Source organism: Pelodiscus sinensis, chromosome 14 (genome assembly GCF_052426305.1).
Source record: "Pelodiscus sinensis isolate ZL-2025 chromosome 14, ASM5242630v1, whole genome shotgun sequence".
Lineage (NCBI taxonomy): Eukaryota > Metazoa > Chordata > Testudines > Trionychidae > Pelodiscus > Pelodiscus sinensis.
Window position 1 is genome coordinate 33,888,971 of NC_143065.1, and position 24,380 is coordinate 33,913,350.

General features: G+C 45.0%; 1 protein-coding gene across 4 annotated transcripts in view; it reads right to left on the reverse strand.

Annotated features, from left to right (window-relative positions):
* FAM174B (family with sequence similarity 174 member B) overlaps positions 1-24,380 on the reverse strand; it is a 73,189-nt gene that overhangs the window by 36,032 nt on the left and 12,777 nt on the right. The window contains exons 2-5 of one of the 4 annotated variants that reach the window (XR_012895722.2): positions 19,513-19,644; positions 13,443-13,971; positions 12,204-12,656; positions 3,912-8,847 (exon numbers count right to left, since the gene is read on the reverse strand). Coding sequence is in view for 2 of the 4 variants with exons in the window: in XM_075897017.2 (XP_075753132.2) it covers positions 8,844-8,847; positions 19,513-19,644 (136 nt within the window). In the remaining 2 variants the exon portion in view is untranslated. Of the gene's footprint in view, positions 1-3,911; positions 8,848-12,203; positions 12,657-13,442; positions 13,972-19,512; positions 19,645-24,380 lie in introns of those variants that run through there. The other 3 variants (XR_012895721.2, XM_075897017.2, XM_075897016.2) reach the window with 3 other exon arrangements.

The following is a 24,380-nucleotide window of genomic DNA, read 5'->3' on the forward strand; positions in this document are numbered from 1 at the left end:
TCCACGCCTCGGTTGCGCCCCTTTCCAGAGAGGAGGAGCGTTGCAGGGCCAACAGCAGGGAGAGATCTGATTGGCCATCTCTGCTGCTGGTCTGGGGATCCTGCCTGCCAGGGGAGAGAACTGCTCTACAGCTGCCACCCCAACCGGCTCTTTGCACCACTGCCTTAATCCATCACTTGTTACCCAGGACAGCTGAGGGGCGACAGATACAATTTCTTTGCTGGACAACTTTTTTTTATTTAATGGATAGCAATTGACAGGTTATGTTTGGGATGCTAAGATTAAAAAAGATGTTCCACTTTTCAAAAGATAATTAAAAAGATACATCATCATTGGGCAGAGAGCGAATATTGTCGTTGTCAATAAAAGTGTTGTCTGGTGTTAAAGGGGCAAGGTGTGTGGGAGGATTTTTTTTTTTCTCACTCAACCAAAAACTCTTGGTGTTCCTCATTAAAAAAAATGTATTGTGTGGTGTTCCTCAGTCTTAAAAAGTTTAAGAAACAGTGCTCTAAGGAGTCACAGAGCTACTATTGTTTTTAAATGGAGCATCATTGTCCAAAGAGCAACCCACTTGTACAGCTGTGACATTTTTTCAGGGAACAGGAAGTTTACCATAAAAGGAACATTTCTATTTCAGCAAATCATTTCAACTGAAAAAAATGTCTGTGTTTTGACATTTTCAAAACTATGTGAATTTATATCTGATCTAAACACTTTGTTTTACTGTCGCAAGAACACCACAAAAATCAGTCTCGGCTCAAAGTGGTTTTGAGGATTTTTCAGTTTGGCACCAAATTGCGGTTACAAGGAATCCCTATGATCACCAGCATGGTGTGAGAGAAAATGCATTTTTGGTTTTTTTCCTGTTTGTTCCCTTTGCAGCTAGTCAGCTTTGACAATGCAAGCCTTGCCATAGGTGCTGCACAAGTGTGTTTAGCAGCAAGGGACACTGTGCACTCACAGACAGAGAGAAGACCTAAGTGTGTTTGGCATTACACTCAGCCCCACGCAAAATCCTTCTAACCATCAGTGGATGAAAAGGCATTTTTAAAACATCTAAAATCAGGACAAGCTCTTGTAGAGCATTTAGCTTTCAATAATGAATCAAACAAGCTGGTAATGCCCTTTCACGTGTATCCCATTAGTCCTACTTATGCACCCCAAATAAACCAGTCCATCCTCGGTATTTGCAGGGTTCAAATATTTGTGGTATTTTGCCTGCCTGCTCTTCCCACGCTATGGCTACAGCCTCTTTGCCAAGCTGTTTTAAGCTCTTAATCTTTCCTCACACATCACTTACTCTAAGTCCATGACCATTTTAGCTTGTCTGCTCTAAGCTCCTTCCCACTTGTACCTATCTTTCTAATGAAAAGTTGCCTGGGCATGAATTCAGTGTTCACAAGTCAATCCAGAAACTGTGCTAACTGCCTGCTCTCCTTGCATGGTGCCCTTACAGATGCAGTCCCAAAACAGGGAGAGAGCCTCCCAGCTCTGCACTGTGCTCTCGTGAAAGCTACAACCTGCGTGAAAATATTCCAGCAACAATTCTGTGTCTTGCTGCTTCTGTCACAAGCCTCTAGGCTTCACACCCTGCTCCACCAGAAATTAATTAAACACCTTAAGAAAATGTATTACAAGATGGTGTTCCCTTTGATGGGGTTTTCAGTCACCACAAAGAGTTGCACAACAGCTGATCTGTTGCAGTTGTCGGCTGAAGCCTGAGGGCATTTCAATAGGTTTATTATGAATCAGGATTTTTAAATTCACTTTGCAGGCAGCAGAACATAATTTAAGAGGCACCAACTGGACAGCAACTGCCCTTTGTCTGCAGCACAGAATTCCCTGGAGACTATGACTGCAATTGCTATTAAGTGAGAAATGAAGGTGTCAAGACTGACGCAATAGGGAGAGGCAGCTGACTGGCTCTTGCAAGGGATGATTCATACAATCATTCTTTGGTTGTCAGGCTTGCTTTGCCTTGCTTTGGGGTTTAGAAAGATATAAGCCTGTACCTGAAATAAGGGTAACAGGAGAAGAGTACTGGTCCACAAAGACACTACGTAGACTATAACATCTGTGACAATGCCGTCAATAGAATGCATGTATCAGATGTAAAACTCTTAAGCTCTCTTGAACCACAGCTTTGTTCTCCAGCACAACAAGGATACTTTCCACTGCCAGAGTGACTTGCACCTAAACACATCACAAAAACCCAATCCAGATATGTTAGGTAGGCTGGATCCTGGCTTTACAAATGAGAAACCTGTGGCACAGAGGTAAGAGACTACCCTGAAAGCAAGATGGATAAAAAGTGATGATTTAAAAAAATAATAATAATCAGAATTAATTAAATTGGATTTTTAAAAATCAATAAAAGACTACATTTCTAATTTAAAATGAACAGTTACAATTAAACGTCATCCCAAATGTGCTACACCTCCACTTAACAGTCTAAAAAATGAATCAACGGCTCTAGTCTGTCCACCCTAACTACCAGGTCTTGCTTCTTGACAGTCCTGGGCTTCTAATTTCTGTTTCTCAGCAGACTAAAAAGTAACATGTGCAAAAAGAGACATGCTGGAGAGGATTGTTTTTGCTCTGTGCTTATGTGGTGGTGGTCCTTGGCCAAGCACAGCAGAGGAGTTAATTAAGATCTTGTCTTAAGGCAGACACACAATATATGGAATGGACTGGAAAGGAAAAAGGAAGACATTCAGCACACACACAGCTTCCTATATTCCTCCACACTTTTGCCATAGAAAAACTGTCCTGGCTTCTGAATGTACCTCTCTGGGAATATTTTGCAGAAACTCATTCCCTAGGTAAAAAAGTAAAATGTGTCAAGTGTACACAGTGCAAGATGATGTGGGGCCTAGTTGCAAGAATGAAACACCATAAGGAAAACTGCTTATTGGGAGAAAATGATATAGATGTGGATATGGCTGAGTGGATCAACTGGTTAGAAACTGAATAATTCACTTTGCAATACATCATTCTTCAAGACTCTCTCAATGACTTTTAGTATTAGTGTGACTTGACAAGTAAATTCCCATGATGTTTACTGTGCTGGATGTTGCTAGAAAAAAAAATTAGCTTAGCTAATCCTTGAGGCTTTTTAATTAGTTAATTAGGTTTAGAATCGGTCACTCAAGTATACAGTACAGAAAGCTGCAGTAAGAGAAATCTAGAGTTGCCAGTTGCCACTTAGTGTCATTTTCTTAATTTATATTACATAATACATGCCTCTTATTTTGGAACATCATGGCCACACACCATAATGGTGATGCCATAAATGTATTCCCTATTTTACTTCAGCATAACTCAGTTTTCCCATAGGAACCCCATTCTTTTCTCGTTTTCTAAAAATCAGACGTGCCAATGAATACAATGGGGCTTACTCCAAAATTAAGTGCAAAATCTAAGCACAGTCTGTCTTAGCTTTTTTGGTACCTTGATTTAACTCAAATTTTTTTTTTGGTGAATTAAATTGTGGTTTACATCAATGCACCCCACCTGAAAGCTGCTGGCAATCAGGTTGGCTGGCATCCTGCTTAGGGACATCACATGCTGCAAGATGTTTGTCCTATTGACTAGAAGCAGAAGAAAACTCAAAGACTTTTGTCTAGCTGACCCCAGATTGTTGAGCACAGTCATGGTGAGGACTGAGCTGGATTGTGTTGATTCATTTCCTTCCTCATTCAGACAATCACTGCACTGTGCTGCCCTCTCTGTATCTCAGTGTATTTTGGATTCCCACCAGACAAAGGGGCTTGCACATAAGAATCTGGCAATCATCAGTAATGGGGGACAAAGCAAGATTCCCCTTTATGTTGATCAGAAGTCACCAGTAACATTCCTCTCTCCAGAAAGGCCTGTCATCCACCCTTCCCAAACAGAACTCTCAACAGAAATGGATTTACAAGAACATGTTTAATGACAACAGTTCCTACCGTAACATGAGATGTCCATCCAAACTTGCACTGCCATTTTTTTTTAAACACAAGCCTTTGGGTCACAAGGGAAATCCTAATCCAACATTTTCATCAATGGCCTGGTGATTGCACACACAGGAATGCATGGGCCTTGCAAAACCTCATACAAAATCTGCAGAAGCAGAAATCAACTAAGAAAAATTTTAATTAAATCCACAAACTCCACCCTGATTAAATTACTGTTGATGCTGTAATTTTGAGGGTATATTTACAAAACTGGCTATAACTGTATCCAAATAAACTCTAGCTTGTGTGCTCATTTACTGACAATAAGTCAGTTTGTATTTAGAATAAAGTGATATTAGTGTTAGAAAGTAGCAAAGGTTATACTATTCGCCATTTTGCAATCAATTCTCCATTTTGCTGACAAAGTCGCGTCCAGTTCCATCTTCCTCCTTCTGGCGAGGCAGATCTTGCCCCTTATTCGGTTTGCTGAGAGGGTCAGATGGATGCGTAATTCTACACAAGTGATTCCTCTCTCTCAGAAAAGCAGGCATAGCAGACCCACAGGGAAGAAACCAGTTGGGTATAGTCTTTGATTAGCTGAGCTTCTGAAATGGAACCTCCCCCAAAAGAATTATGGTCAGTCGAATAAAGAGACAACTGTAATTTGTCATAGGTAAGGTACTTCTCTATGTTGTGGCATGTTCGAGTAAAAAGGGATCTATCTAGTTTACTTGTCTCTATTGGTTTGATTAAACTAGTACTGAAAGTGAATTTTGCTAAGCAGGAAATTAAGTTTAATACAAATGCTATACAATAGTGTTCTTCATTTGCTAGAAATAAAAATGTGTCTTTAAAAACATCATCTACCAAAGTAGTTTAAGACTATGCAACACAAAGAGCAGCAAACATTGAAACATGTTACAATCACAACAAGATTAGAACTCTATACAGTGTAAGACAGTCAGAACATTTATTACTTCAATGTAGTGGTTAATGGCTAGCTAGTCTTCAACAGAAATCTATAATTAAATATCCCAAAATCAAAGAAGCTATGTTGTAACTAACTGCTACCTTTAAAAAAATACTCCTATATATACTATGGATATGAGTCACATCAAGTGCTCTTAAAGTCTTAACTGAAATAAACCTATAGAAAAATTTAATTAGACAAACACCTTAAATCACGTACAGCAATTGTTAGGTAACTATCGTCCCATGTTTGCAATAGCAATTTAACATCAGGTAAGCATTCAGGCTCAATGATATGACCTTGAATGACACTGATGAAGCTGCCCTGATTTCCTTCATTAGTCAGCCAATCATCCCCTGTCCCCCCAATACCATTAGTTTACACGCAAAGGCTAGATTTACAAAAGGAGTCCCCGGGAGATAGTTGCTCTAATTCCAAAGAGTTGGGCATCTACATTCTGGACACCTTTGGGGGAAAAAACTACTGTTCCTCACCGAAAGGTAAACTTCAGGACTACAGAAGCAATCTTGATAGCAATAGTCAAGTCAGTCCTAATTAAACCCAGAAGTGCTCATAAGGGCCTGACAAATCCCAGTGAAAGACTCACTGATTTCAGTAAGAGTTAGTTCTCATGTTCTGAAAGATCAGATATCTTAAACTGGGCCTTATTTCCTCATCTCTCTACTTCTGTAGAACCTAGAACTAGTCTTGTGCAATGAAAAGGGCTCTCAGTCCCAGAAAAGGTTCAGAACATTCCAGACAAGCTATTTCAAAACAAGGCCATGTCCTCTGGAGCTCAAGATGCTCTTCTTCATAAATTCTCCTTTGACACAAATGTACAAACATAATGCTACGATCGCTCTTTCACTGAGAAAGAGTAGCCAGGCCAAGACTCTTTCCCCTCTCAGCCACAAGGGGTTAGCTGTTTTCACCCAATCTTCTACCCAGTATTGCCATTTTTCACTTCAGGACTCAACCTATCCAAGAATTTCCCATAACTCAGCTCATCTTCATAGTACTTAGCCAACTCCAAAGGTCCATCATGTTGCCTACTATGAACCATCTGGTGCATTTCTGTAACATGCTTTCTTGAAGGTGTTCCCAAGCCATAGTGCGCCATCCTAGTCTATGGGTCTTCCTATGGCTCCTGTAATTCAGAGCTCAGTACGCTCGGACCTACCCTACTCAATTTCTCTACCTATTGATCCCTAGGTGGGATAAAGGGCCTCCCTGCAGTAAGGTGGTGGGGCAGGTTCCCATGTGGCATAGGGCACTCACCTGGGAGGACAGGGTCATGGGTTCAAGTCCCACCTCCCCCAGGTCATGTCCAGTCCAGTCAGGACAGGACTACCAGGTATCCCTGGGGCAGGCTAGATAGCAGTAAGGTGGTGGGGCAGGTTCCCACATGGCCTAAACCCATTAAATATTGCCCAATAACAGCACTATGGAATGACCTGAATTTACTCTGTGATAAAAATAGGATATTGATATTGCCTTGATGACTAGTATTAACTCAAAGGTCCTCAGTGAGAATTTTCCAACACAGGCCAGGTGTGAAGCCATCACTGCCTATTCTCTTAGGAGAGTTCAGATGAAAGCACAATTGTCCCAAAGAATTTTCCTCCTCCATCTTTTACTGACTTCCAGCTGCCTTAGTTCCCTCTTTTAATGCATGATACCATCTGTACAGAATGGGATTTTCACCCAACAACCAACTTTGAAGTGCACAGTCTGAAAAGTGACTGAAGATATTGCATCTGGGGATTCCTGTGCATTTTCTGTGTTTCACAGCAAAAGTGCTCCAAACCAACAGAGATCAGTTTTGGTAACTGCCAGTGCTGGACATTCCACCCAAGATGAGGCCACAGCTGGGTTCTGCCTATCATGTTGTCATCAGCAATAACAATTTCGCCCTTGGAACTCAAAGTTTAGCCAGGGATTCATGAAACAGAATGGAATCCAGTTCACTGTTTCAGAGCTATGTAAACTCTGCAGGGTCAACATAAATAAAAATGCACATGCCAAGGAAGCAGAGATGAAATGAGACATGCCCTGAGTAGATCTGTGGAGTATGAACATTTTCCAACCCACTTTTCTAACTATTGCTATGCTTTAATGAGGCAGCATGGAGTGGCAAAACACTCTCATTTAGTAGGTGGTAAGGGGAAAGGAATTTAGAATGCAGGGGCTAAATCTGTCAAGGACCCAGAGGGACACAACCAAACTACACTGTATGCTAGTTTGAACACAGCTATAATTTTGCTTGAGTTAATGCAAATTGCTATTGCAGAACATGGAGGTCGTCTTCTTGCAAAGAGCCAAAGTGAGCGGACTAAGCACATCTGTGTCAGGGGGCAAGCTTTGGGAGCGCGCTGAACAGGAGTGGATAATATAACCTACTTGGTCATGATTTAAAAAAAAAAAAAATCAAGAATTCCAGAATGCACTATCATGGGCAGCCTTGGAACAGTCATTCCAGAGAGGCAGCTTTGCAACTGATACATAGCAGTCACAATCCACCAAGCAAACTGCAGAATTTACCAAAAGAGTCAAGCAAATGTCAGTATACTCCCAAAACAAGAGGTAATTTTAACACCAACAAGGCAGGAAAAGCTCCAGATGGGTTAAAATCCCAAAGCAAAAAGGTATTTGACATACAAGTTGGCAGAACACACAACAAGAGTCAATATGTCAAGCAAAGCTCATCAAAACTGCAGCTCCTTTTCAGGAACGCCATGAAACAGAGCAACCATGCTAATAACTTTGAACTCAGAGCTTTCAAAGGATGGCACAGAACTCAGTCTATGGATCTTAATCAGCCTACATTACAGACATTCTAGTTTTTTAAAAATAGCTGTCCCACAGCTCTGCCCTCTGAAGTGTGAAGAATTGCAGACAACAAGAGGGGGGGGGGGACGTATCTTAGTGTAATATAGGAGTTGTCAGCCAGCTGGGGGAAGAATCCAGTTTGATGTAGAAAGGATTATTTGCACGAACGCTTTCAAGGGAGGGAAGAGAGAACCAGTGTTCTCATCCTGCAATTCAACAACTGAATATCAGATATTTTGTAAAATTTGATTAGCAGAAGAGATACAGCAAGAAAAGGATACAAGATGGCAAAAAAGAAGTGTTTTACTTCCTACGCGGGGTGGGGAATTACAAAAATAGATATCTATTTTCTCTAATCCAGGATTCCTATAGTACAGTGCTTGCTGTTTCTCTGCTTCCCTATGGTCTCATGTTGCTTTGAGTAAGTCTGACCAGAGCTCCATTGGAAAATGAGTACATCATTATAGGAGGGCTTAGTGCAATTGTTAAGATCAGTAGCAACTCATCACAATTTTTTGCAACAGTCACAAAATAATAAAAAAAAAAGACTCAAACATACACAGAAACTAACACTTCAGCACAGTTTCAGCTACCAGCTGTCGTCAGATGGGTAAGTATTTCTGTAGGCCCAGGATCATACAATTCCAAGTCTTAGCACAATATATGTTTAACAGAGACCAAAAGTATCCAATTCAGTTTCTAGAAAGAAAGACTTTTGGGCATCTTGGTCTAATTGGTTTTTTCCCCTTCCTTTTACAAAATGTATTTGGACCACTGAGTGCTGAAAGTCTATACACAGTGCTGTATCTGCCCCTGATGCTTTTGCAATCCCCACCTCTTCAAGCAACAGAGCAGAGTCTATGAGGAGGAACTCGGGTCGTTTTACTGTGGGAGTCTGGAAACTAAGAGTTTCATGGTGATATTTTGGGCAGAGAGTCAAACACCCCGCTGCTGTGTACTGTATAAATAACATCGCAGAGGTGGCAATGTTTGTTTTGGTTTCAACACTGCAGAGATGAAAGCTTCTCCTTCACAGTTAAGGCTTCAGCAGGGCTCTCGACAGCTGACTGGCTTCTCACAGGGAACCAGCGCTCCGTGGAACAGCTTTACCTGGCAAGAAAAGAGTGTGGGGGGGGAGAATTAGTACTATCAGAGAAGCTTTGTTATTAAAACAGACCATGTGCAACTATGGGAATTTACATACTAGGGGGAATACAAAGGAAACACCACCTCCTCTGATCACAGCCGCTCAAGCAGGGGTGGATTTCGGGCTTGATTACCCACATGTGGAAATGAGCCAAAAGCAGTCTGAGCAACAGGCAAAGCTCAGAGATAAGAATTAAGTCAATCACAACTACAGTTCGAAACAGAGGACAGCTCTCCCGGAACGGCACAGCTATGGAAGTTTTTCTGGGTAACCCATTCCTTTTGGTTGCTACCCAGGCCATTTTCTTCTTGGAGCCCTCACATTCCTTTCCTCCACCTCTCATCCACAGGTAAGAAAAGGGAAGAGATGCAGCTGCCTCAGCAGGGACTGTTACGGCAGCCAGGAGTCGAGGAGAACTTTTAGGTACCACTACAGCACTTAAACCTATTGAGCCAAGGAGCCACCAAGGACTCTCTGTGTTCAGCCCTGATTTTCATAGCACATCTCGCCCAGTGGGGAAAAGGCACAGGTTTATAAATGCCTTCTGGCCCCTAGTGTTGGCAATCACAGCAGCACCTGGCCAGCAAATTCGTAACAGCAGCACCAACACTGCAGGCGATCTGTTGTATTTATAACAAGCGGCTGCATGAGCTACTGTGATTTCCCCCCTTCACATGAGGGTAAATGATATCCTCCATTTACACAGAACCTTTCCCCACTCTGCCTACTGGAAAAAACAAAGATACATTTAAACAGCTACAAAGCTCAGCATTCACCTAGCATCATACGGAAAAGGCCTCTGGCTTTCATTTGCAAGGAATCTGTTATAGCTGCTCTCCAGAGACCAAACATCTTGCTGTAACAAGCATACAGGATAGCACCCTCCATTCCAAGCTGCACATGCAATTTAAGCTCTGGTAGGGACATGTTCTATGGAGAGTGATTAATGTAATATACACTCTGCATTATTTACAGCTATGAATGCCCCTCATCTCTAAATCATAGGGCCCTAGAATGTTGATGCAGATGTTTTAAATTGCATCACGAAATGAACCTTTTCTGGGGGGTGGTAAGTCCCAACTTCCTAATGCGGCACTAACCTTTTCAGCACCAAGCCCTATATGGTCTCTGACACTAACGTGCAGATTGTATAGGTTGGACCTCTCTACTCCAGGACTCTGGTCTGGCAACATCTGTGCTCTGGCAGAACCAAGGATGTTTCTGAACCAGAGCGCTCCAGGGGCTGAGAGTCTGGTGTTAAGGGGGCCAGTGACTATGAACCCTACCAGGTCAGGAATGGTCAGGTCCCAAGGGTGCCAGACCAGTACTGGTCCAACCTGTACTGAACCCCAAATCTATGCTTTCCCTACTCATAAAGCAGACTAAGGATGTTAAATATCAACTGACTAATCGAATAGTCGATGCATTTTGTATTGACTATTCAATTAGTCGACAGGGAGAAAGCGCCACAGGGAGCCCGGGATCAGCTGGGGACTCCAGCTGATTCTGGGCTCCAGGCAGCACTGCTGCTTTGAAATGCCACTTGCACCCTCATGCCAGGCTCCCCAGGGCGTTTCAAAGCGACAGTGCCACATGGAGCCCCAGGTCAGCAGGGGAGTTCCCAGCTGATCCTGGACTCCACACAGCGCTACCGCTTTGAAACGTCACGTGCAGCCTGGGGACACCCCAGATGGTTCCAAGCTGCACACAGCATTTCAAAGCAGCAGCAGCGCCATCCGGGGTCTGGCCATGGGCTCCCCATGGCGCTGCTGCTTTGAAGTACCCCCTTCTCTTCTCTCCTTTTGCTGCCTCTTTCTGATAGATGCAGCCGGGGGGAGCAACTAGTCAACTAGAATGTCATCTATCTAATAAGCATTTGCTTATCGGATAGTCAAGTAGCCCTTCACATCCCTAAAGCAGACTGTGTTTACACTATTTCACCCTGGTTGAAGTTAGTTATGATAGTTAAAGGGGCCCCACCCATCACTGTAGCATACCAGATATGCAACTGCAACATGATCACCAGGCAACATTCTGGGAAGATGCCACATTTCTAAAAGGCCTCATTTTCCCTGCTGCTAGTCAAAGGAAAAATGAGAATCTGCACTGAAAAACTAAAGACTATCAGCCAGTTTTAGGGAAGGGGTGGAGGGTTTGATCAGGAAACGTCTGTACTGTAGTTTTAATTTAAGTATTGATGCAGGGGTTTTCAGTCACCTAATACATTTCTACACTAGCTTTATCATGGTGGCTTTAACATGGTGGCTTAAAAAAAGACATCTGTCAGCTAGGGAGTAAATCAACACACTTATTTCATACTGGCCACAGAGCTATTAAATGGTGATAATTTGTCAGCAGTATAGGCTGCATTTGATTCAGTAACCGTGAAACAAAAGGCTCCATATTCATTATCCAGACTCTTAAACCTGTCAGTCAATTCTTGAATGTTAAGTGTAATATTTTTATAAAAACAAATATAAAATTCACAACTCCAGACTAGTAATTGTTTCCAGGAGGTTTTCAAGCACGTGTTATTCCCTAAGTAGTTTTGCATCTCTGCTTTGACAGCCTCTGTGTTACGCTTTTCAGATTATTGTCACACAGAAGCTGCATTCTCTGGAGTAGAGAAGATGTTGACAGAACCACTTCCCCTGCTCCTGAAATTGCAGGAGGATCTAATCCAATATGCTTCTGTATTTGTCAAAGGTGCCAGTGGCTTTAGCAGATAGACAGGATTTTGTTTGGTGAAGCTTTTTAAGTAGTCTAATTAGCCTGCTAGGCAGAGGAAAGGTGATTATTGTTCTCTGTTTCACAGCCTGAAAAGGTGGATTTTACCAACACCTTCACTGTAGCAAAATGGTCAAAATGCAGGAGAATCCAGAAGAAGTAACTGTCAGACAGCAGCTGAATTTACACCACCTGCCACTTCTTGTGGCATACACAAGACTAGAAAACCACTGCCCATAGGGACAAAAGCATCAAACGATGAAAATAAACAACATGAATGCAATCAGACTTGCGTGCCACTTCTCCACTGCTGCCGATTGTACCCAGCTAAGCAGCAATTAGTGTGCCGTTAGAATGCAGTTTGCATGGGGGCAGGGAAGAGCAAGTTAAATTATGCTCCAAAATACAAAAGTGAGCAAGTGAAGAAGAGATGTAAAAACAGATCTTGCCTACATGTTAAATTCAGATTTAGTCTATGAACCCAGAATATGACTGTAAGCTATGTAGGTCTTCAGAACATCAAGTAAATCAGAAGAGTTAAACACACAGCACACAAGTTTAATAAGGCTGTTAAAAAGAGAGTCGGACTCACTCAGAACAGTATTACAAGCCAGCTGAAGAGCTCTGCCCAGTTGCCACCATAATGAGACTAGCAGATATTTTAAAGTTATGGTCTTGCTTTGACATCACAGTAACAGGGAGCGACACACCTTGCCAGCACATACAAGCCAATATGCCCTTCGGGATCACTGCCTGTTAAGGAGGTTCTCTCTCTCCTGCTTGCCTATGTCTGTCCCCATCAAAGTGCTCTTGGATCCTTCCCAACAGAGGCATTAGAGAAAGGCAAGGTCAAACGAATCAGGCATTCCCCTCTCCTTTTCCAACGTACACGCTCGAGTCTCTGCATTCCAACATCCTGGATACAAGTGTGAGTCGAGGCAGCCACCACACAGAATTCAGATGCTGCTCTGAAACCAGAAGGCATTTTGGGAGGTTGTAGGTTTGTCGGCCACCTCAGTGAGAAGGTTAGCGATGACCAGGGACCCTAAAGTTTTCCATGATAAAAAAAATAAAATTTTCCAATGGAAAAAAATATTTGTAGTTCTCCAGAATTAAAATGAAACATTGAATTTTAGTTTCCCTGCCTACACAAACATATACAGCTATCAACTAAACACATTTTTTTACTGATATACAGCCAGTTCTCCAAATAAACAAACCATCAGCTGCCTGGGGCTGACTGCCCAAGCCCTAGCCTAGCCCTAGCTGTCAGCCCGAGGTGGCGGTGGCTCAGTTAATATGGAGAGCCAGATAATGGAGGTGCCTCGAATAAATGGGGTCCTACAGTATATGGTTTTATTTTTTCACAACATGTACAAACTAAAGATTCTCTACTAAATTCAAAAATTCCAAAACAGAGGGGCCAGAGAGAGGAGGGATGTGATACAGAGAGTGGCCACTGGGAGCAGATGCATCACTAAGAGTTTGGCCAGCAGGGTTGGGGCGTGACCATCTTGCCTGCCTCCAGATAGAGCCTCTACCCCAAACCTGGTCCCCCCAGGCTGCAGGGGAGGCAATGGATTTCTAGGCTCCTGGGTGATGACAGAACATTATTTGGTCTCTTCTCCCTGTATGGGATTCGCTATAGCAGAGGGGGTCAATATGGCAATGCATTAGAGAATCGAACCACTGGCTGTTCAACCAATAGGACTGCACCAGTACAACAGCAGCAAATACCTATTAGTCACCTCTCTCTGGTGGAGACCAGTGAATTACAGCAGTAAGCAGAGGACCTTTGCATCATAGAGGCCATTGCAGCAGTAATTCTTACCAAGAACGGCTCTGTTGCAAGTGAAGACCGTTTGGGGGCTCGCCTTCCTTGGAGCCATTCTAGTCCAAATGGTGGAGTTCACTTATGCACAGTTGGGAGCACTTGTGTCAGGGGCAAGGAGAAGCCAACCAATGATTAGCAGACAAGGCCGACAGATCTGCAGGTGCGAGAGATTGTACTCGGACGGGGGGAAGCTGTCCAGAAAAAGAAATGCTTTCTGATAAGACACTGCAAGACCAGTGGAGTAGAGCCGCAGCACTCCTGTGGCTGATGCTGAAAGGCTCCTTCCCAGCACCTCTCAAGTCATGTACAATTAGAAGAAAAATAAGGAGGCGACAAGCAGGGCTCTTCCCACCTCCGTGTCATGTGACATTATCCGCCAGTCCTCAGCCCTCCTCGTGGTGGCTCGTTACTTCTTGATTTCATTAGCTAATGAGCTGAAGCAGCAGTCTTGTCCCTTCCCTAGTGCAGCAGCCCTGAAGACGTGGCGGCCTCTTCACCCATCAGCATTTCAGCATCGGCAACATTTCTGGAGTTAGGGAAAAAAACAATAAAGCTTTCCTAAAGCAGCCGCTAATGAAGCCTTGTTACAAGCCATTCATTCGTGCAGGCGACATATTCAAACCGCTCCTTTATTTGTATCACAGTAATATGCAGGAAGCATCACAGTGTGTTGTACAGAGGCGCTGATCTTCAGTGCCTTTGTGAAGGTCAGTAAGTGTTAGATCTCCATTTCATTCTGTTCCTGGCAGGCACGTCAGCTGTAGTCGACACTTCAGGCAGCAGCCAGCACAAGGCAACAGTTCACCGAAGGAACAAGATGCTGAACATAGTGCTTGGAATGTCAAGGATAGCTGCATTACTGATGCCTTCTAACAGGAATTACTGAGGTAGGGCACCAAGCCAGCTCTTTCTGGAGATCCATCCTCATTTCTCTTTCCTTTGCTAATGAAACATGGTTGACAGGGGAAAGACTCTTTTCAGACAATGGATCCTTGCTGAGGAATCTTTCCCCTTCATGGGGCCATATGCGCCGAAATGCCCATGGCCAAACTCAGTGCTCTCTGGGACTTGAGTCCTGGTGAAAAGGTAGAAACTGTTCTGGGATGTGATATAATCTTTGACATGGGTCTAACACAGGTCAGTGCTCTGCCTACCAGATTGCTGTTTCTAAACACACAATTCAGAGACCTTTTTATGGCATTCAAATCCTCAGAGAACCTCGCCCAACTCAATTCTCCCTGTAAGCTAGAGCTGTGCTGCTGGAGATCAGGGACCACATCCCTCAAGTAGCAAAGAGTGCTGAGGATGCAGAGTTTGGTATCCGTTGTACTAGGATTTTATCAAGGCCAAAGAAAGAAAGAGTCAAGGTACAGGATTGGGAACAAAATCTATGGTCTCTGTATTCCCTTGGTGGTATGAGTGTATGTATCATGCGTTGTGCAGGGGTGTGTATATCTACTGTATATTTGAAAGAACTTCTGTGTGTCTGTTAAAAACTCCCCCTAAACAGCAAGAGCTAGGACTACCAAATTTGGTATGCAACTCCCTGATATCATAACTTGAAGCAAGGTCAAGGTTTGGTTGTGCCTGGACAATGGGATGTGCCTGGAATCTGTGTCTTATCAAACAGAAAGGAAGGGCTGTGATAGCAGGGGCAGTAATTCTCCATAATGACTACCAGGGGGCAGCAAGCACCTCAGCCCTGGGGAGCAAGCGCCAGTCCATCAGAGAGGGCCCCTACTGCCCTGGGCCGGCCTCAGGGAGTGGCTGCTGGCCGCTCCCACAGCCTATACTGAGCCAGGGCACTCCCCCTGACTTGACTTAATACACCCCCCACACACCATATCCCCTGCTGACTTATGCAACCCCTACACCCAGCCCTGAGACCCTTCTCACATGCCAACCCCCTGCCCTGACTCCTGCACCTTTCCACCCTCTGCCCTAAGCTCCTCCTCACCTGACTGCCCCACATCTCCAGGCCTCAATATCCTGAGAAATGCTATGTAAATATTTTATATATCTATATCTTCTTCTATCTATTAATATTAGAGTGTGCCTGGCTGTGAGTCCATCTGTCTGTGCATCTGAGAGTCCCTTTGTTCAAGAACTTCTCCGAAACTATAAGAGCTAGGACCACCAAGCTTGGTATGCGGATTCCTCTTATCACTTAAATTGAAGTCAGGATTTGGTTGTGTACAGAAAGTGGGAAGTGCCAGGAATGGGACTGTTTTCCATAACATGGAAAGGGAGGGAGCAGAGAAAGGAGGGATGCAAAACGGAGGGGCCAGAGAGAGGAGGGATGCGATACTGAGAGTGGCCACTGGGGGCAGATGCATCACTAAGAGTTTGGCCAGCAGGGTTGGGGCGTGACCATCTTGCCTGCCTCCAGATAGAGCCTCTACCCCATTCCTGGTCCCCCCAGAGAGCCTGCAGGCTGCAGGGGAGGCAACTGGGTGGGCCCGTTGGCAGGGGAATGCTACCCCGGCCTTCCGGGAGGAGTTGTCGCTAGAACAGTGCTACACTCAGCCCCAGGAATCCCACCCACACACCTTCCAGCCCCGTCCTGAGTCCCCTGCTCTGAGTCCTGCACCTCCCACCTGCCTTGACTTCTGCACACACACACCCACACTGAGCCCCACACCTCCCTGCCCTGAGTCCCCCCCCACTTTCCAACCTTCTGCCCTAAGCCAACCACCCCTGCCTCTCCTTACCCCCAAATCCACATTCCAGCCTTCATATGACTAATGAAGGCCCATCTGCACTTGAAGGACCAAGAAGATCTGAAGAAGTGGTTTTGTCCACGAAAGCTCATGATACTAGATATATTTTTGTTAGTCCCTAAGGTGCCACAGGACATCTAGTTGTTTTTAAAGTTACAGACGAATACCCTCTGAGACCCAGAAGATTGACTTCATTTCTGAGAAAACAGTAGCACAACATGCTCAGAGGAAGAAAAAAAAAAACAGTAGAAAACATGGTTACGACTCTCAAGCCAGATTGTTTCCAGTAGGTTTGCCTAATGCTTTATTACTGGAAGCATTTCCACGCAGCATTATCATTTCCTGAGATTTTCCTGTTTGTTGTGTTAGAAAAAATCTCTGCAACCTTGCCCCAAAGGATGCCTGCAAAGGAAGTTCTGCTTTTCTATTCTCCTCAATGAGTTTGAGAGAAGTAGGTCAAGTCCAGAAAGCTCCACTCTCTAAGTCAGGCTCAAGAAATCCCAATGCATAATCCAACACTCAAGACTGCCCAAGAGAGAGTGCAACATGCCCTCTATGTTATTCACTAAGCACCGACAGCATGCTCAGTGCTGCAGAAGACAAAATGAGACAGTCTATGCCCCAATAAGCCGGAATGCCCTGGAAAGCTGCAAAAACGGAACATCTCAAGACGGATCTGAATGGGGACTATACTAGGGATGTTAACTAATGGGTATGTGTGTAAACGTGTAACCGATGGATATTTTTAGTGGTTACATGTTTACATGGGAGAAGGGAGGAGCAGGTGGTCATCTCCCCATGAGCACCAGCTTCCCTCCTGCCCCTCTGCGGAAGGTGGGGAAGGGGGACAGGCAGTTCTGCAGAAGCTGGCACGCATGGAAAGCCAGTTTAAAAGCCATCTCCTCGTATGTACTGGCTCCCGCCTGTTCCCTCCACTCCTGTGCTGCTGCCTCTGTGGGAAGTAGGTGGCTTGGCGGAAGCCGGTGCTCATGGGGAGCCGGTTTAAAAGCCGGCTCCCCACACGTACCAGCTCCCAACTCCATCACTCCTGAAACCTCTAATACAGAGGCAGCAAGGGGAGGGATGGGCATAGTCATAAGAGTTAACCAATAAACCCAGACTTATTGGTTAATCATGTAAATGACTCCACTCTAACATCCCTAAATTATACCCCAACATAAAGCATATCTGCTTATTGAAACAATGGCCTGCACTTCTAAACCACCCTGTGCCTCATCTTTTCATGCCACTTTTCCAAGCAGTTAGCACTACATGTACCGGTTCCATGGAGGAAAACTGAGGCAGACAAAGGCCCGGGATCATGCAGTAAGTGAGCAGCAGAGCTAGAAACATATCAAAATTTTCCCCATGTGAAACTTCACCTAATTCTCTTATATGCTAAAACTACTCTAGTGTCCGTCTAAGACCCTCAGTGGTAGAGCCCTGCACCATTACAAATTTCTAGCTGTGGATGCAGATATGCACGGACAGTGATCTGTATTTGCTGACTCCTAGGGTTCTACTCCGAAGAGATGCTGTAGCCAATATGGTGCCCCCAAGCACTGCAGAGAGCTCCGACAGCTGGCCAAGAAAAGAGCTAGGGGGAAGAAGAGACTATGCGGACTTGGGGGCTATTTATTTACAAATCTCAAAACAACTGACTCATTCTTCACCAGCCCCCAATCCTTGACGCGCTCTTTTAGAGAGAGGTGTATTTAGTTGGTTGGAAAATTATCAAAGCAAAACACAGCACCATATGCTTAAGTGTCCACTGAGTGCTCCTTTGAATGAATGCACTGCTTCCCCCATTTCCAACACTAGAAGTATGTGGACATTTGTGACCCCGGGGGGGGGGGAGGGGAAGAAGAGGAGGACCTGTGCAAGTCTCTAACAAGCTCATAATTATGAGTTGCCTGAATTCAGGTGCAGCCTGATCATTAGCAGAGCTTTACCTAGCTAAAGCGCCAGGATCTTGGGCTGTCTTTGTATGGGTGAGAAACATGTTTCTTGTACCCTGTAAGCTGAGAGCTTGGGTGGCCACCCAGGAGAGATTCAAATGCCACCCAGCCGATTAGCAAAGCGCCCACAGCCAGCACATAACATTTATTCTGCACATGGATGGAAAAAATTAGAGGGCACATTGACTGTCTCCAACCTGATGCAAATAAAAGAGATTCGAATACGTAACCCCATAAATCAGAGAGTTCGACAGCCCACCACCATTGACAGGCGGCTGTAAGTTCTCCAGCAGGATAGGCACTGAAACTTTGGCCTGTCAAACACTTTAAAAAAAAGGGTCATGATCTGGTGCTGCTGATGGGGGCCTGACTGACGGCACTGGTGACTAAAGCCCTCTGTTTATCACAGAACAGATACAGCAAAGGCATCTGCGAAGCAAACTTCCCCAACACAACATCCCACCAGCTTGCCTCATGTCAAGAGACCATTAAGGAAAGTATGTCAGCATTTCATAGAATACTAGAATTGGAAGGGACCTCAAGAGTCCAATACCCTGTACTCTTGGCAGGACCAAGCACCATCTAGATCAGGGATGAGGAACCCCCACATTCCTCCTGCACACCAGAGCCTGGGAGGGGCGGAGGGGCAGGCTAGTAGAATGTGTGCTCCAGCCCCATGGGAGAATGACGGGGGGACTCGAGTGCCAGCCCAAGCACCTCAATGTTGGGGTGGAGCCTTGAGCCTCAGGGGCTAGATCCAGGCAAGCTGAGGGCCACATCCAGCCTCTGGGCCTTAGGCTCCCCACCCCTGATGTCCAACCTAAACCTCTCTTGCTGCAATTTAAGCCCATTTCCCCCACAGCTTTTCACATCAGCAGCTGTGGGGAGAAGCAGCTCTGGACTGGAAGGGCCTAACTCACCTAGTTTCACACATACTATTTATGAATACCACCAGAGGTGAGCTAGGCCCTTTACACACAAGTACAAGTACAGGAAGACTGCAACTTCCCAAATCAGCTGCAACATACAGAGGAAGGATGAGGGATGGGATGGGATGCAACAAGCAGCCAAGGATGGCACAGGAAAGTCCAACACATTAACCATGCTGGTTCTGTAGAGTTTTGTGTTTGGACAGTCTCTTCTGTCGGCACTTCTCGGCACAGGCTTCTAGGGATTACAGGCTTGTTGGATGTTGCATATTTTAAGAAGGAGAAGTTGGATGCATAGCAGAATGGGTTTCAGGTTCAGGGGCTATGGACAGGGTAGTAGTGGAGCTTTTGTGGACTGACAGAGCAGAGAAGGAGCTAAGCCTGCAGGAAGGAAGAGCTGTCCCCCCAGCTAACAAATACCAGAAGGCAGCCTTTAACCAAGGCCCACTCGTGTAAGTACCTGTATTTCACATCAAACACCGTCGAGTCTTCATCATCATCCTCATCTTCGTTCAGAGGGGCCATTTCTACTCGCTCAGCTGGTGTTGTGATTATGTCATACTTCCGTGTCTTCTTAATCCTTCTGCCAGCCCTGAAACAGAGAAAGGGGAGTTCATTCTGAAAGTGTTCTCCAGAGGAAGGGCTGGGGTGGGCTATTACCAACCCCTTCTATATACAGCCCAGACTGCTGAGACTTATCCTGAGGCAACATCTGAGGAGCCAGCCCCTCCTCCACGTGTACCCATTACCTAAGAGCTCAATTTCCTGTCAGCGGCAATCCAGATCAGTGTCAGTCTTTTCGTTTCTGAGGCACCAGCCACTGATCCTTTAGTGTGCAGGGCAAATGCGCTGGCACAGCAGTTCAGAGACCCGTGTTGCCATGCTCAATAAGTCAGACAGAGGCTTAATCAGAGGAGGCAGCCGACAGGTTAACTAACATCTTTAGATGAGAAAATCACATCAATCTGGCTGACTCGATGCCTGCCAAGCTGACAGCAGTTCAGAGAAAACTTACAAGATGACTGGGCATCGGAGGTAATATTTATGAGTGGACAATCTCTTCTGCCTTTTCTGGACACCAGGGTGAAGTTTTCAGACACAATACAATACAACCAGTAGTACTATATTCCTCAATACAACTTGAGGAATTTTATACTCACTACTATGCAAGCAGTAAAAAAATCATTGGCCATGTTTTAAGATTTAGGTGTAGCCAATGTCTCTTCCCTTAGCATGCGCACAGCCCTTTTGTAGAAAGGATGCTTATGCAGCTAAGCACAGTTTATTCTTATTAGACTCATTTTCCACCATCTACGTGCATTAGAATAGTATTGATATAAAAAAACAAAATGATGCAAAATATGGTACTTAATTTGACAGCCTCTCATTAACTCAAAGCACCTATATTAGAAAGGCTCTTTTTACTCCAGATTTTCCATTAACCTAAGGTCTTGAGCTACCTCACACTGCTCAGACACCTGCCTACGTTTGTGTTGGTTACACTGGTTTGTGCTTCAGTTACATTGTCTTTAACTAAAGAAGCTGTAATATGACCATCTTTTTGGGGAAATGGGGATGGAATGAAGAGCTTAGTATAATTTCTTGCACTCTGGAAATGGTTTATCGAACACAATGCAGAATATTTCTCCTTAAAAATATTTTTAAAAAATCAGATTGAAGGGCTGCAAGATAAGAGGAGATAAGAGGAGTGTTAGCAGGTCATGAAAGCATTCCTGCTGTCCAGAAGACTCACCCTGAGAAATCATATGATATGGGTTGGAGTTGCCATCACTCGAAATATTTAAATCAAGGCTAGATTTCTTTCTAAAGCTATAACTCAAACAGCGGATATAGGCTTGATTCAGGAATTACTGGGAAATATCCTTTGTCCTGTGTTATTTAGGAGGTTAGACAAGATCACCATAATGGTCCCTTCGGCCTTGAACTCAATGCACATTCAAGAAATACCTGATGCACAAGCTGTCACTGGCCTCTGACGAGAGCATCATTTTGGGGCATTAGTCCAAGACTAAGTAGCAAGCCTCAGACATTGGGACAATACAATTTTCGTTGCCTAAGCATTCTAAGAACTTGCATCAAAAAACATCAAGAAACTCTCATGGTCTAAGCTACACTCTAACAATCTGTGCTGTATCACACCAAACAGAGCACAAGAGTGTTTTGTTCTGTTATCCCTTCTAGTTAAAACAAGTCGTTTCACACAGCAGGACACCTGATAACCCTCATAGAAACACCTGGAAGTTAGGGATGTTAGATATCGATTAATTGAATAGTCATGTAACCGCATCAAATTTCAACAGTTACACGACTATTCGATAGTCCCCGGTGGCAGGGCTGGCAGCCATTGCACTCCTATCCCCATTCCTGGGGAGCCCCCACCACCCCATGCTGCTGCCTCTATATCAGCGGCAGCAGTGCAGGGTGGCAGGTGGAGCCAGGCTACGAAGGGAGCCAATTTAAAAACAAGCTCCCCGCTCAGACTGGCTCCCGCCAGCCACCCCGTGCTGCTGCCTCTGAGCCCAGCAGACAGAGGCTGTGCCAGCATCCCACGGAGCAGCCTACCCTGCCCCTGCCAGTGCTGCTGCCTCTAAGGGTATGTCTAGACTACATCAAAATGGCTGCCGCGCTGTGCCGATCACCTGTTTGGCGGCACAGCGCAGTAGTCCGGACGCTCCAAGGTTGACAAGGGAAGCCCTTGTCAACCGCTCCAGTAAACCTCATTCCACGAAGCATAATGGGGCGGTCGACAAGGGCTTCCTTTGTCGACTACGGAGCGTCCAAACTACCACGCTGTGCCGCCAACAGCTGATCGGCACAGCGTGGCAGCCATTTTGATATAAATGAAGCGGCGATTATTTAAATCGCCGCTTCATTTTCCTATGTCTAGAAACCTAATCTACATGGCTCTGTTGACAGAGCCATGTAGTCTAGACATACCCTAATAGATGGGGGAAGCAGCAAGGATGGGCAGATGGCTCTGCAGAGCCGGCACGCGAGGAGAGCCGGCTTAAAAGCCAGCTCCCAACGCATATCAGCTCCCACCTCTCCTGCCACACGCTGCTGCCTCTGATGTGGGACAGGGCAGCTCCGCGTGAGCTGATATGCTCGGGGAGCTGGCTTGAAAGCCAGCTTCCCATGTGTACCAGCTCCCACTAGGGATGTGAAACGACTAGTCACTTGCTGCCTCTATCAGCCTTGGGGCTATTGCTACAGTTCAAAGGTGGAAGCATCCTTATCAACTAATCAAACAGTCAATGCAAATTGCATCAACTATTTGATTAGCCAATTAATCAAAATTTTGCATCCCTAGCTCCCACCTGCTGCCCTCACCCTCCGTGCTGCTGCTTCTCTATCAGAGGCAGCAGCGTTGGAGGGGGAGCAGTCGGCTCCACGGATCCAAATGCTTATGGGGACCCGGATTAAAAGTCGGCTCCTCAGGCCACCGGTTCCTGCACAGAGGCAGCAAGAAGGGCGGGGATGCACATAGTTGATAAGATTAACTGATAAGCCTAAAATTGTGGTTGCGTGTAGTTGATAAGTTTAAGGCTTATTGGTTAACTGTGTATTCGGCTACATGTTGACATCCCTACTGGAAGTCTCACTCTACTTTTCAGCCAAGACCTAACAAAGTGATGTAGTAAGTAAAGTGATATGTTGAGAGCTCATCTTACAAGGAAAGCTTTGCTTAGACAAGAGAACATTTACTCAGACAATATGAAGTGTCATTATCATTAAAAATGAACTGCCCATTCCTCAAGGTGAATGAGGCACATTCTACAATGGAATTAGCAAGTGAGCAGCCATGACAAAACAATCTGCAATGAATCTCCCACATGTGCACATGAATTAGCAAGGCTACGCTGGACTGCATGTTAAAAGAACAAGTTTTCTGCCTGCAACCAGACCTAATTTGCTACAAGACATCAGTTCTCATCCCCTAGAGACAGACACAGCTTACATTTTGGGCAATTACTGAAAAAACACTATTAAGGGCAGCTAATGGCTAGGATCTGAGTAATCCTAGTTTTCTATTTCTCTATTCAGTACCATGTAAAGAGGACTTTCAAAGTCATTGTCAGTAATATGACAACAGTCAATTAACAGTAAAGCTGGAAGGAAAATGAGCTTTGCAAAAATTTTCTGACTTAGCTGAATGTAGGTACAAATACTTTGTCGTGGTGCAGATAAAAAGGCTCTTTCATTCGCTTCTACTTTCAACTAATTCCTTACTGATCTATTTGTTTAATATCTTGATTGTTAATCTGCATTCCCAACAGGCAGCACACAAACGCTTGTTTATGAAACAAGGAGATTTTTTTGGTCTGGAAAAGCCTTAAGACAAACAATCTTTAAATGGAAACATTTCAAGTTTCCCACCCGCATATAAAATTATTTCTTCTGATGGACTTTTGCTCAGTCTGCTTCCTGTGGCACTGGACATACTTACCCCTGACAGGATCCCTTAAATCAGTAGCTATAATGAAACCAGGAAATCACACACAAAGTACACACTGGGTGGGACAAGGAACCATGTATCAACTGTATGCAGATGGAAATATGAGCACAGCAGCACAAGATAGGAATCTGGGAACATAAACATTTCATGAACTTTGGAGACCTGTTCCAAAGGGCCAGAACATGTTAAGGCCACATGCGTGAGAAAAGGCCATGGCTTAGTCACCCAAACACATTTGTTTTATTAAACTAACAAGAAAGGATGTTATGGGCAGCAGTGAAAGCATGCTCCTTGCACACTGATAATAATTAAATACTCCCTTGCATGAAAAAATCCTGTTGTAAAGGGTAGGGATAGCATATACAGTAAAACTCCATTGGTCCGGCATCCAATGCTCCAGCACTCCTGATGGTCCGGCACCATTGGGAACCCGGAAGTGCGGTCAGCCGGACAATTGGAGCTGCTCTGCGCCCGGCTTCCCCGATTCAGCCGCTGCTAAAACTGATCAGCAGCTGAATCAGAGAAGCCGGGGGCACAGCAGCTGGGGTGCTGCCAGGTTGGTCCCGCAGCGCCGAGGAGCGGCGCTACCGGACCAACCCGGCAGCACCCCAGCTGCTCTGCCCCAGGCACCCCGATTCAGCCACTGCTGAAACTGACCATTTGATTAGCCCTCCCCACCACAGGCCCCTCATAGCCCCCCCTTCTGATAGTCCGGCATATTTGATAATCCGGCACCCCCTGGGTCCTAAAGATGCCGGATTATCAGAAGTTTACTGTAGTTGTTTACGCGATTAACCGATGAGCATGGGTTCACTGGTTAAACCTCATGACTACATGCACATGGTCCCCCC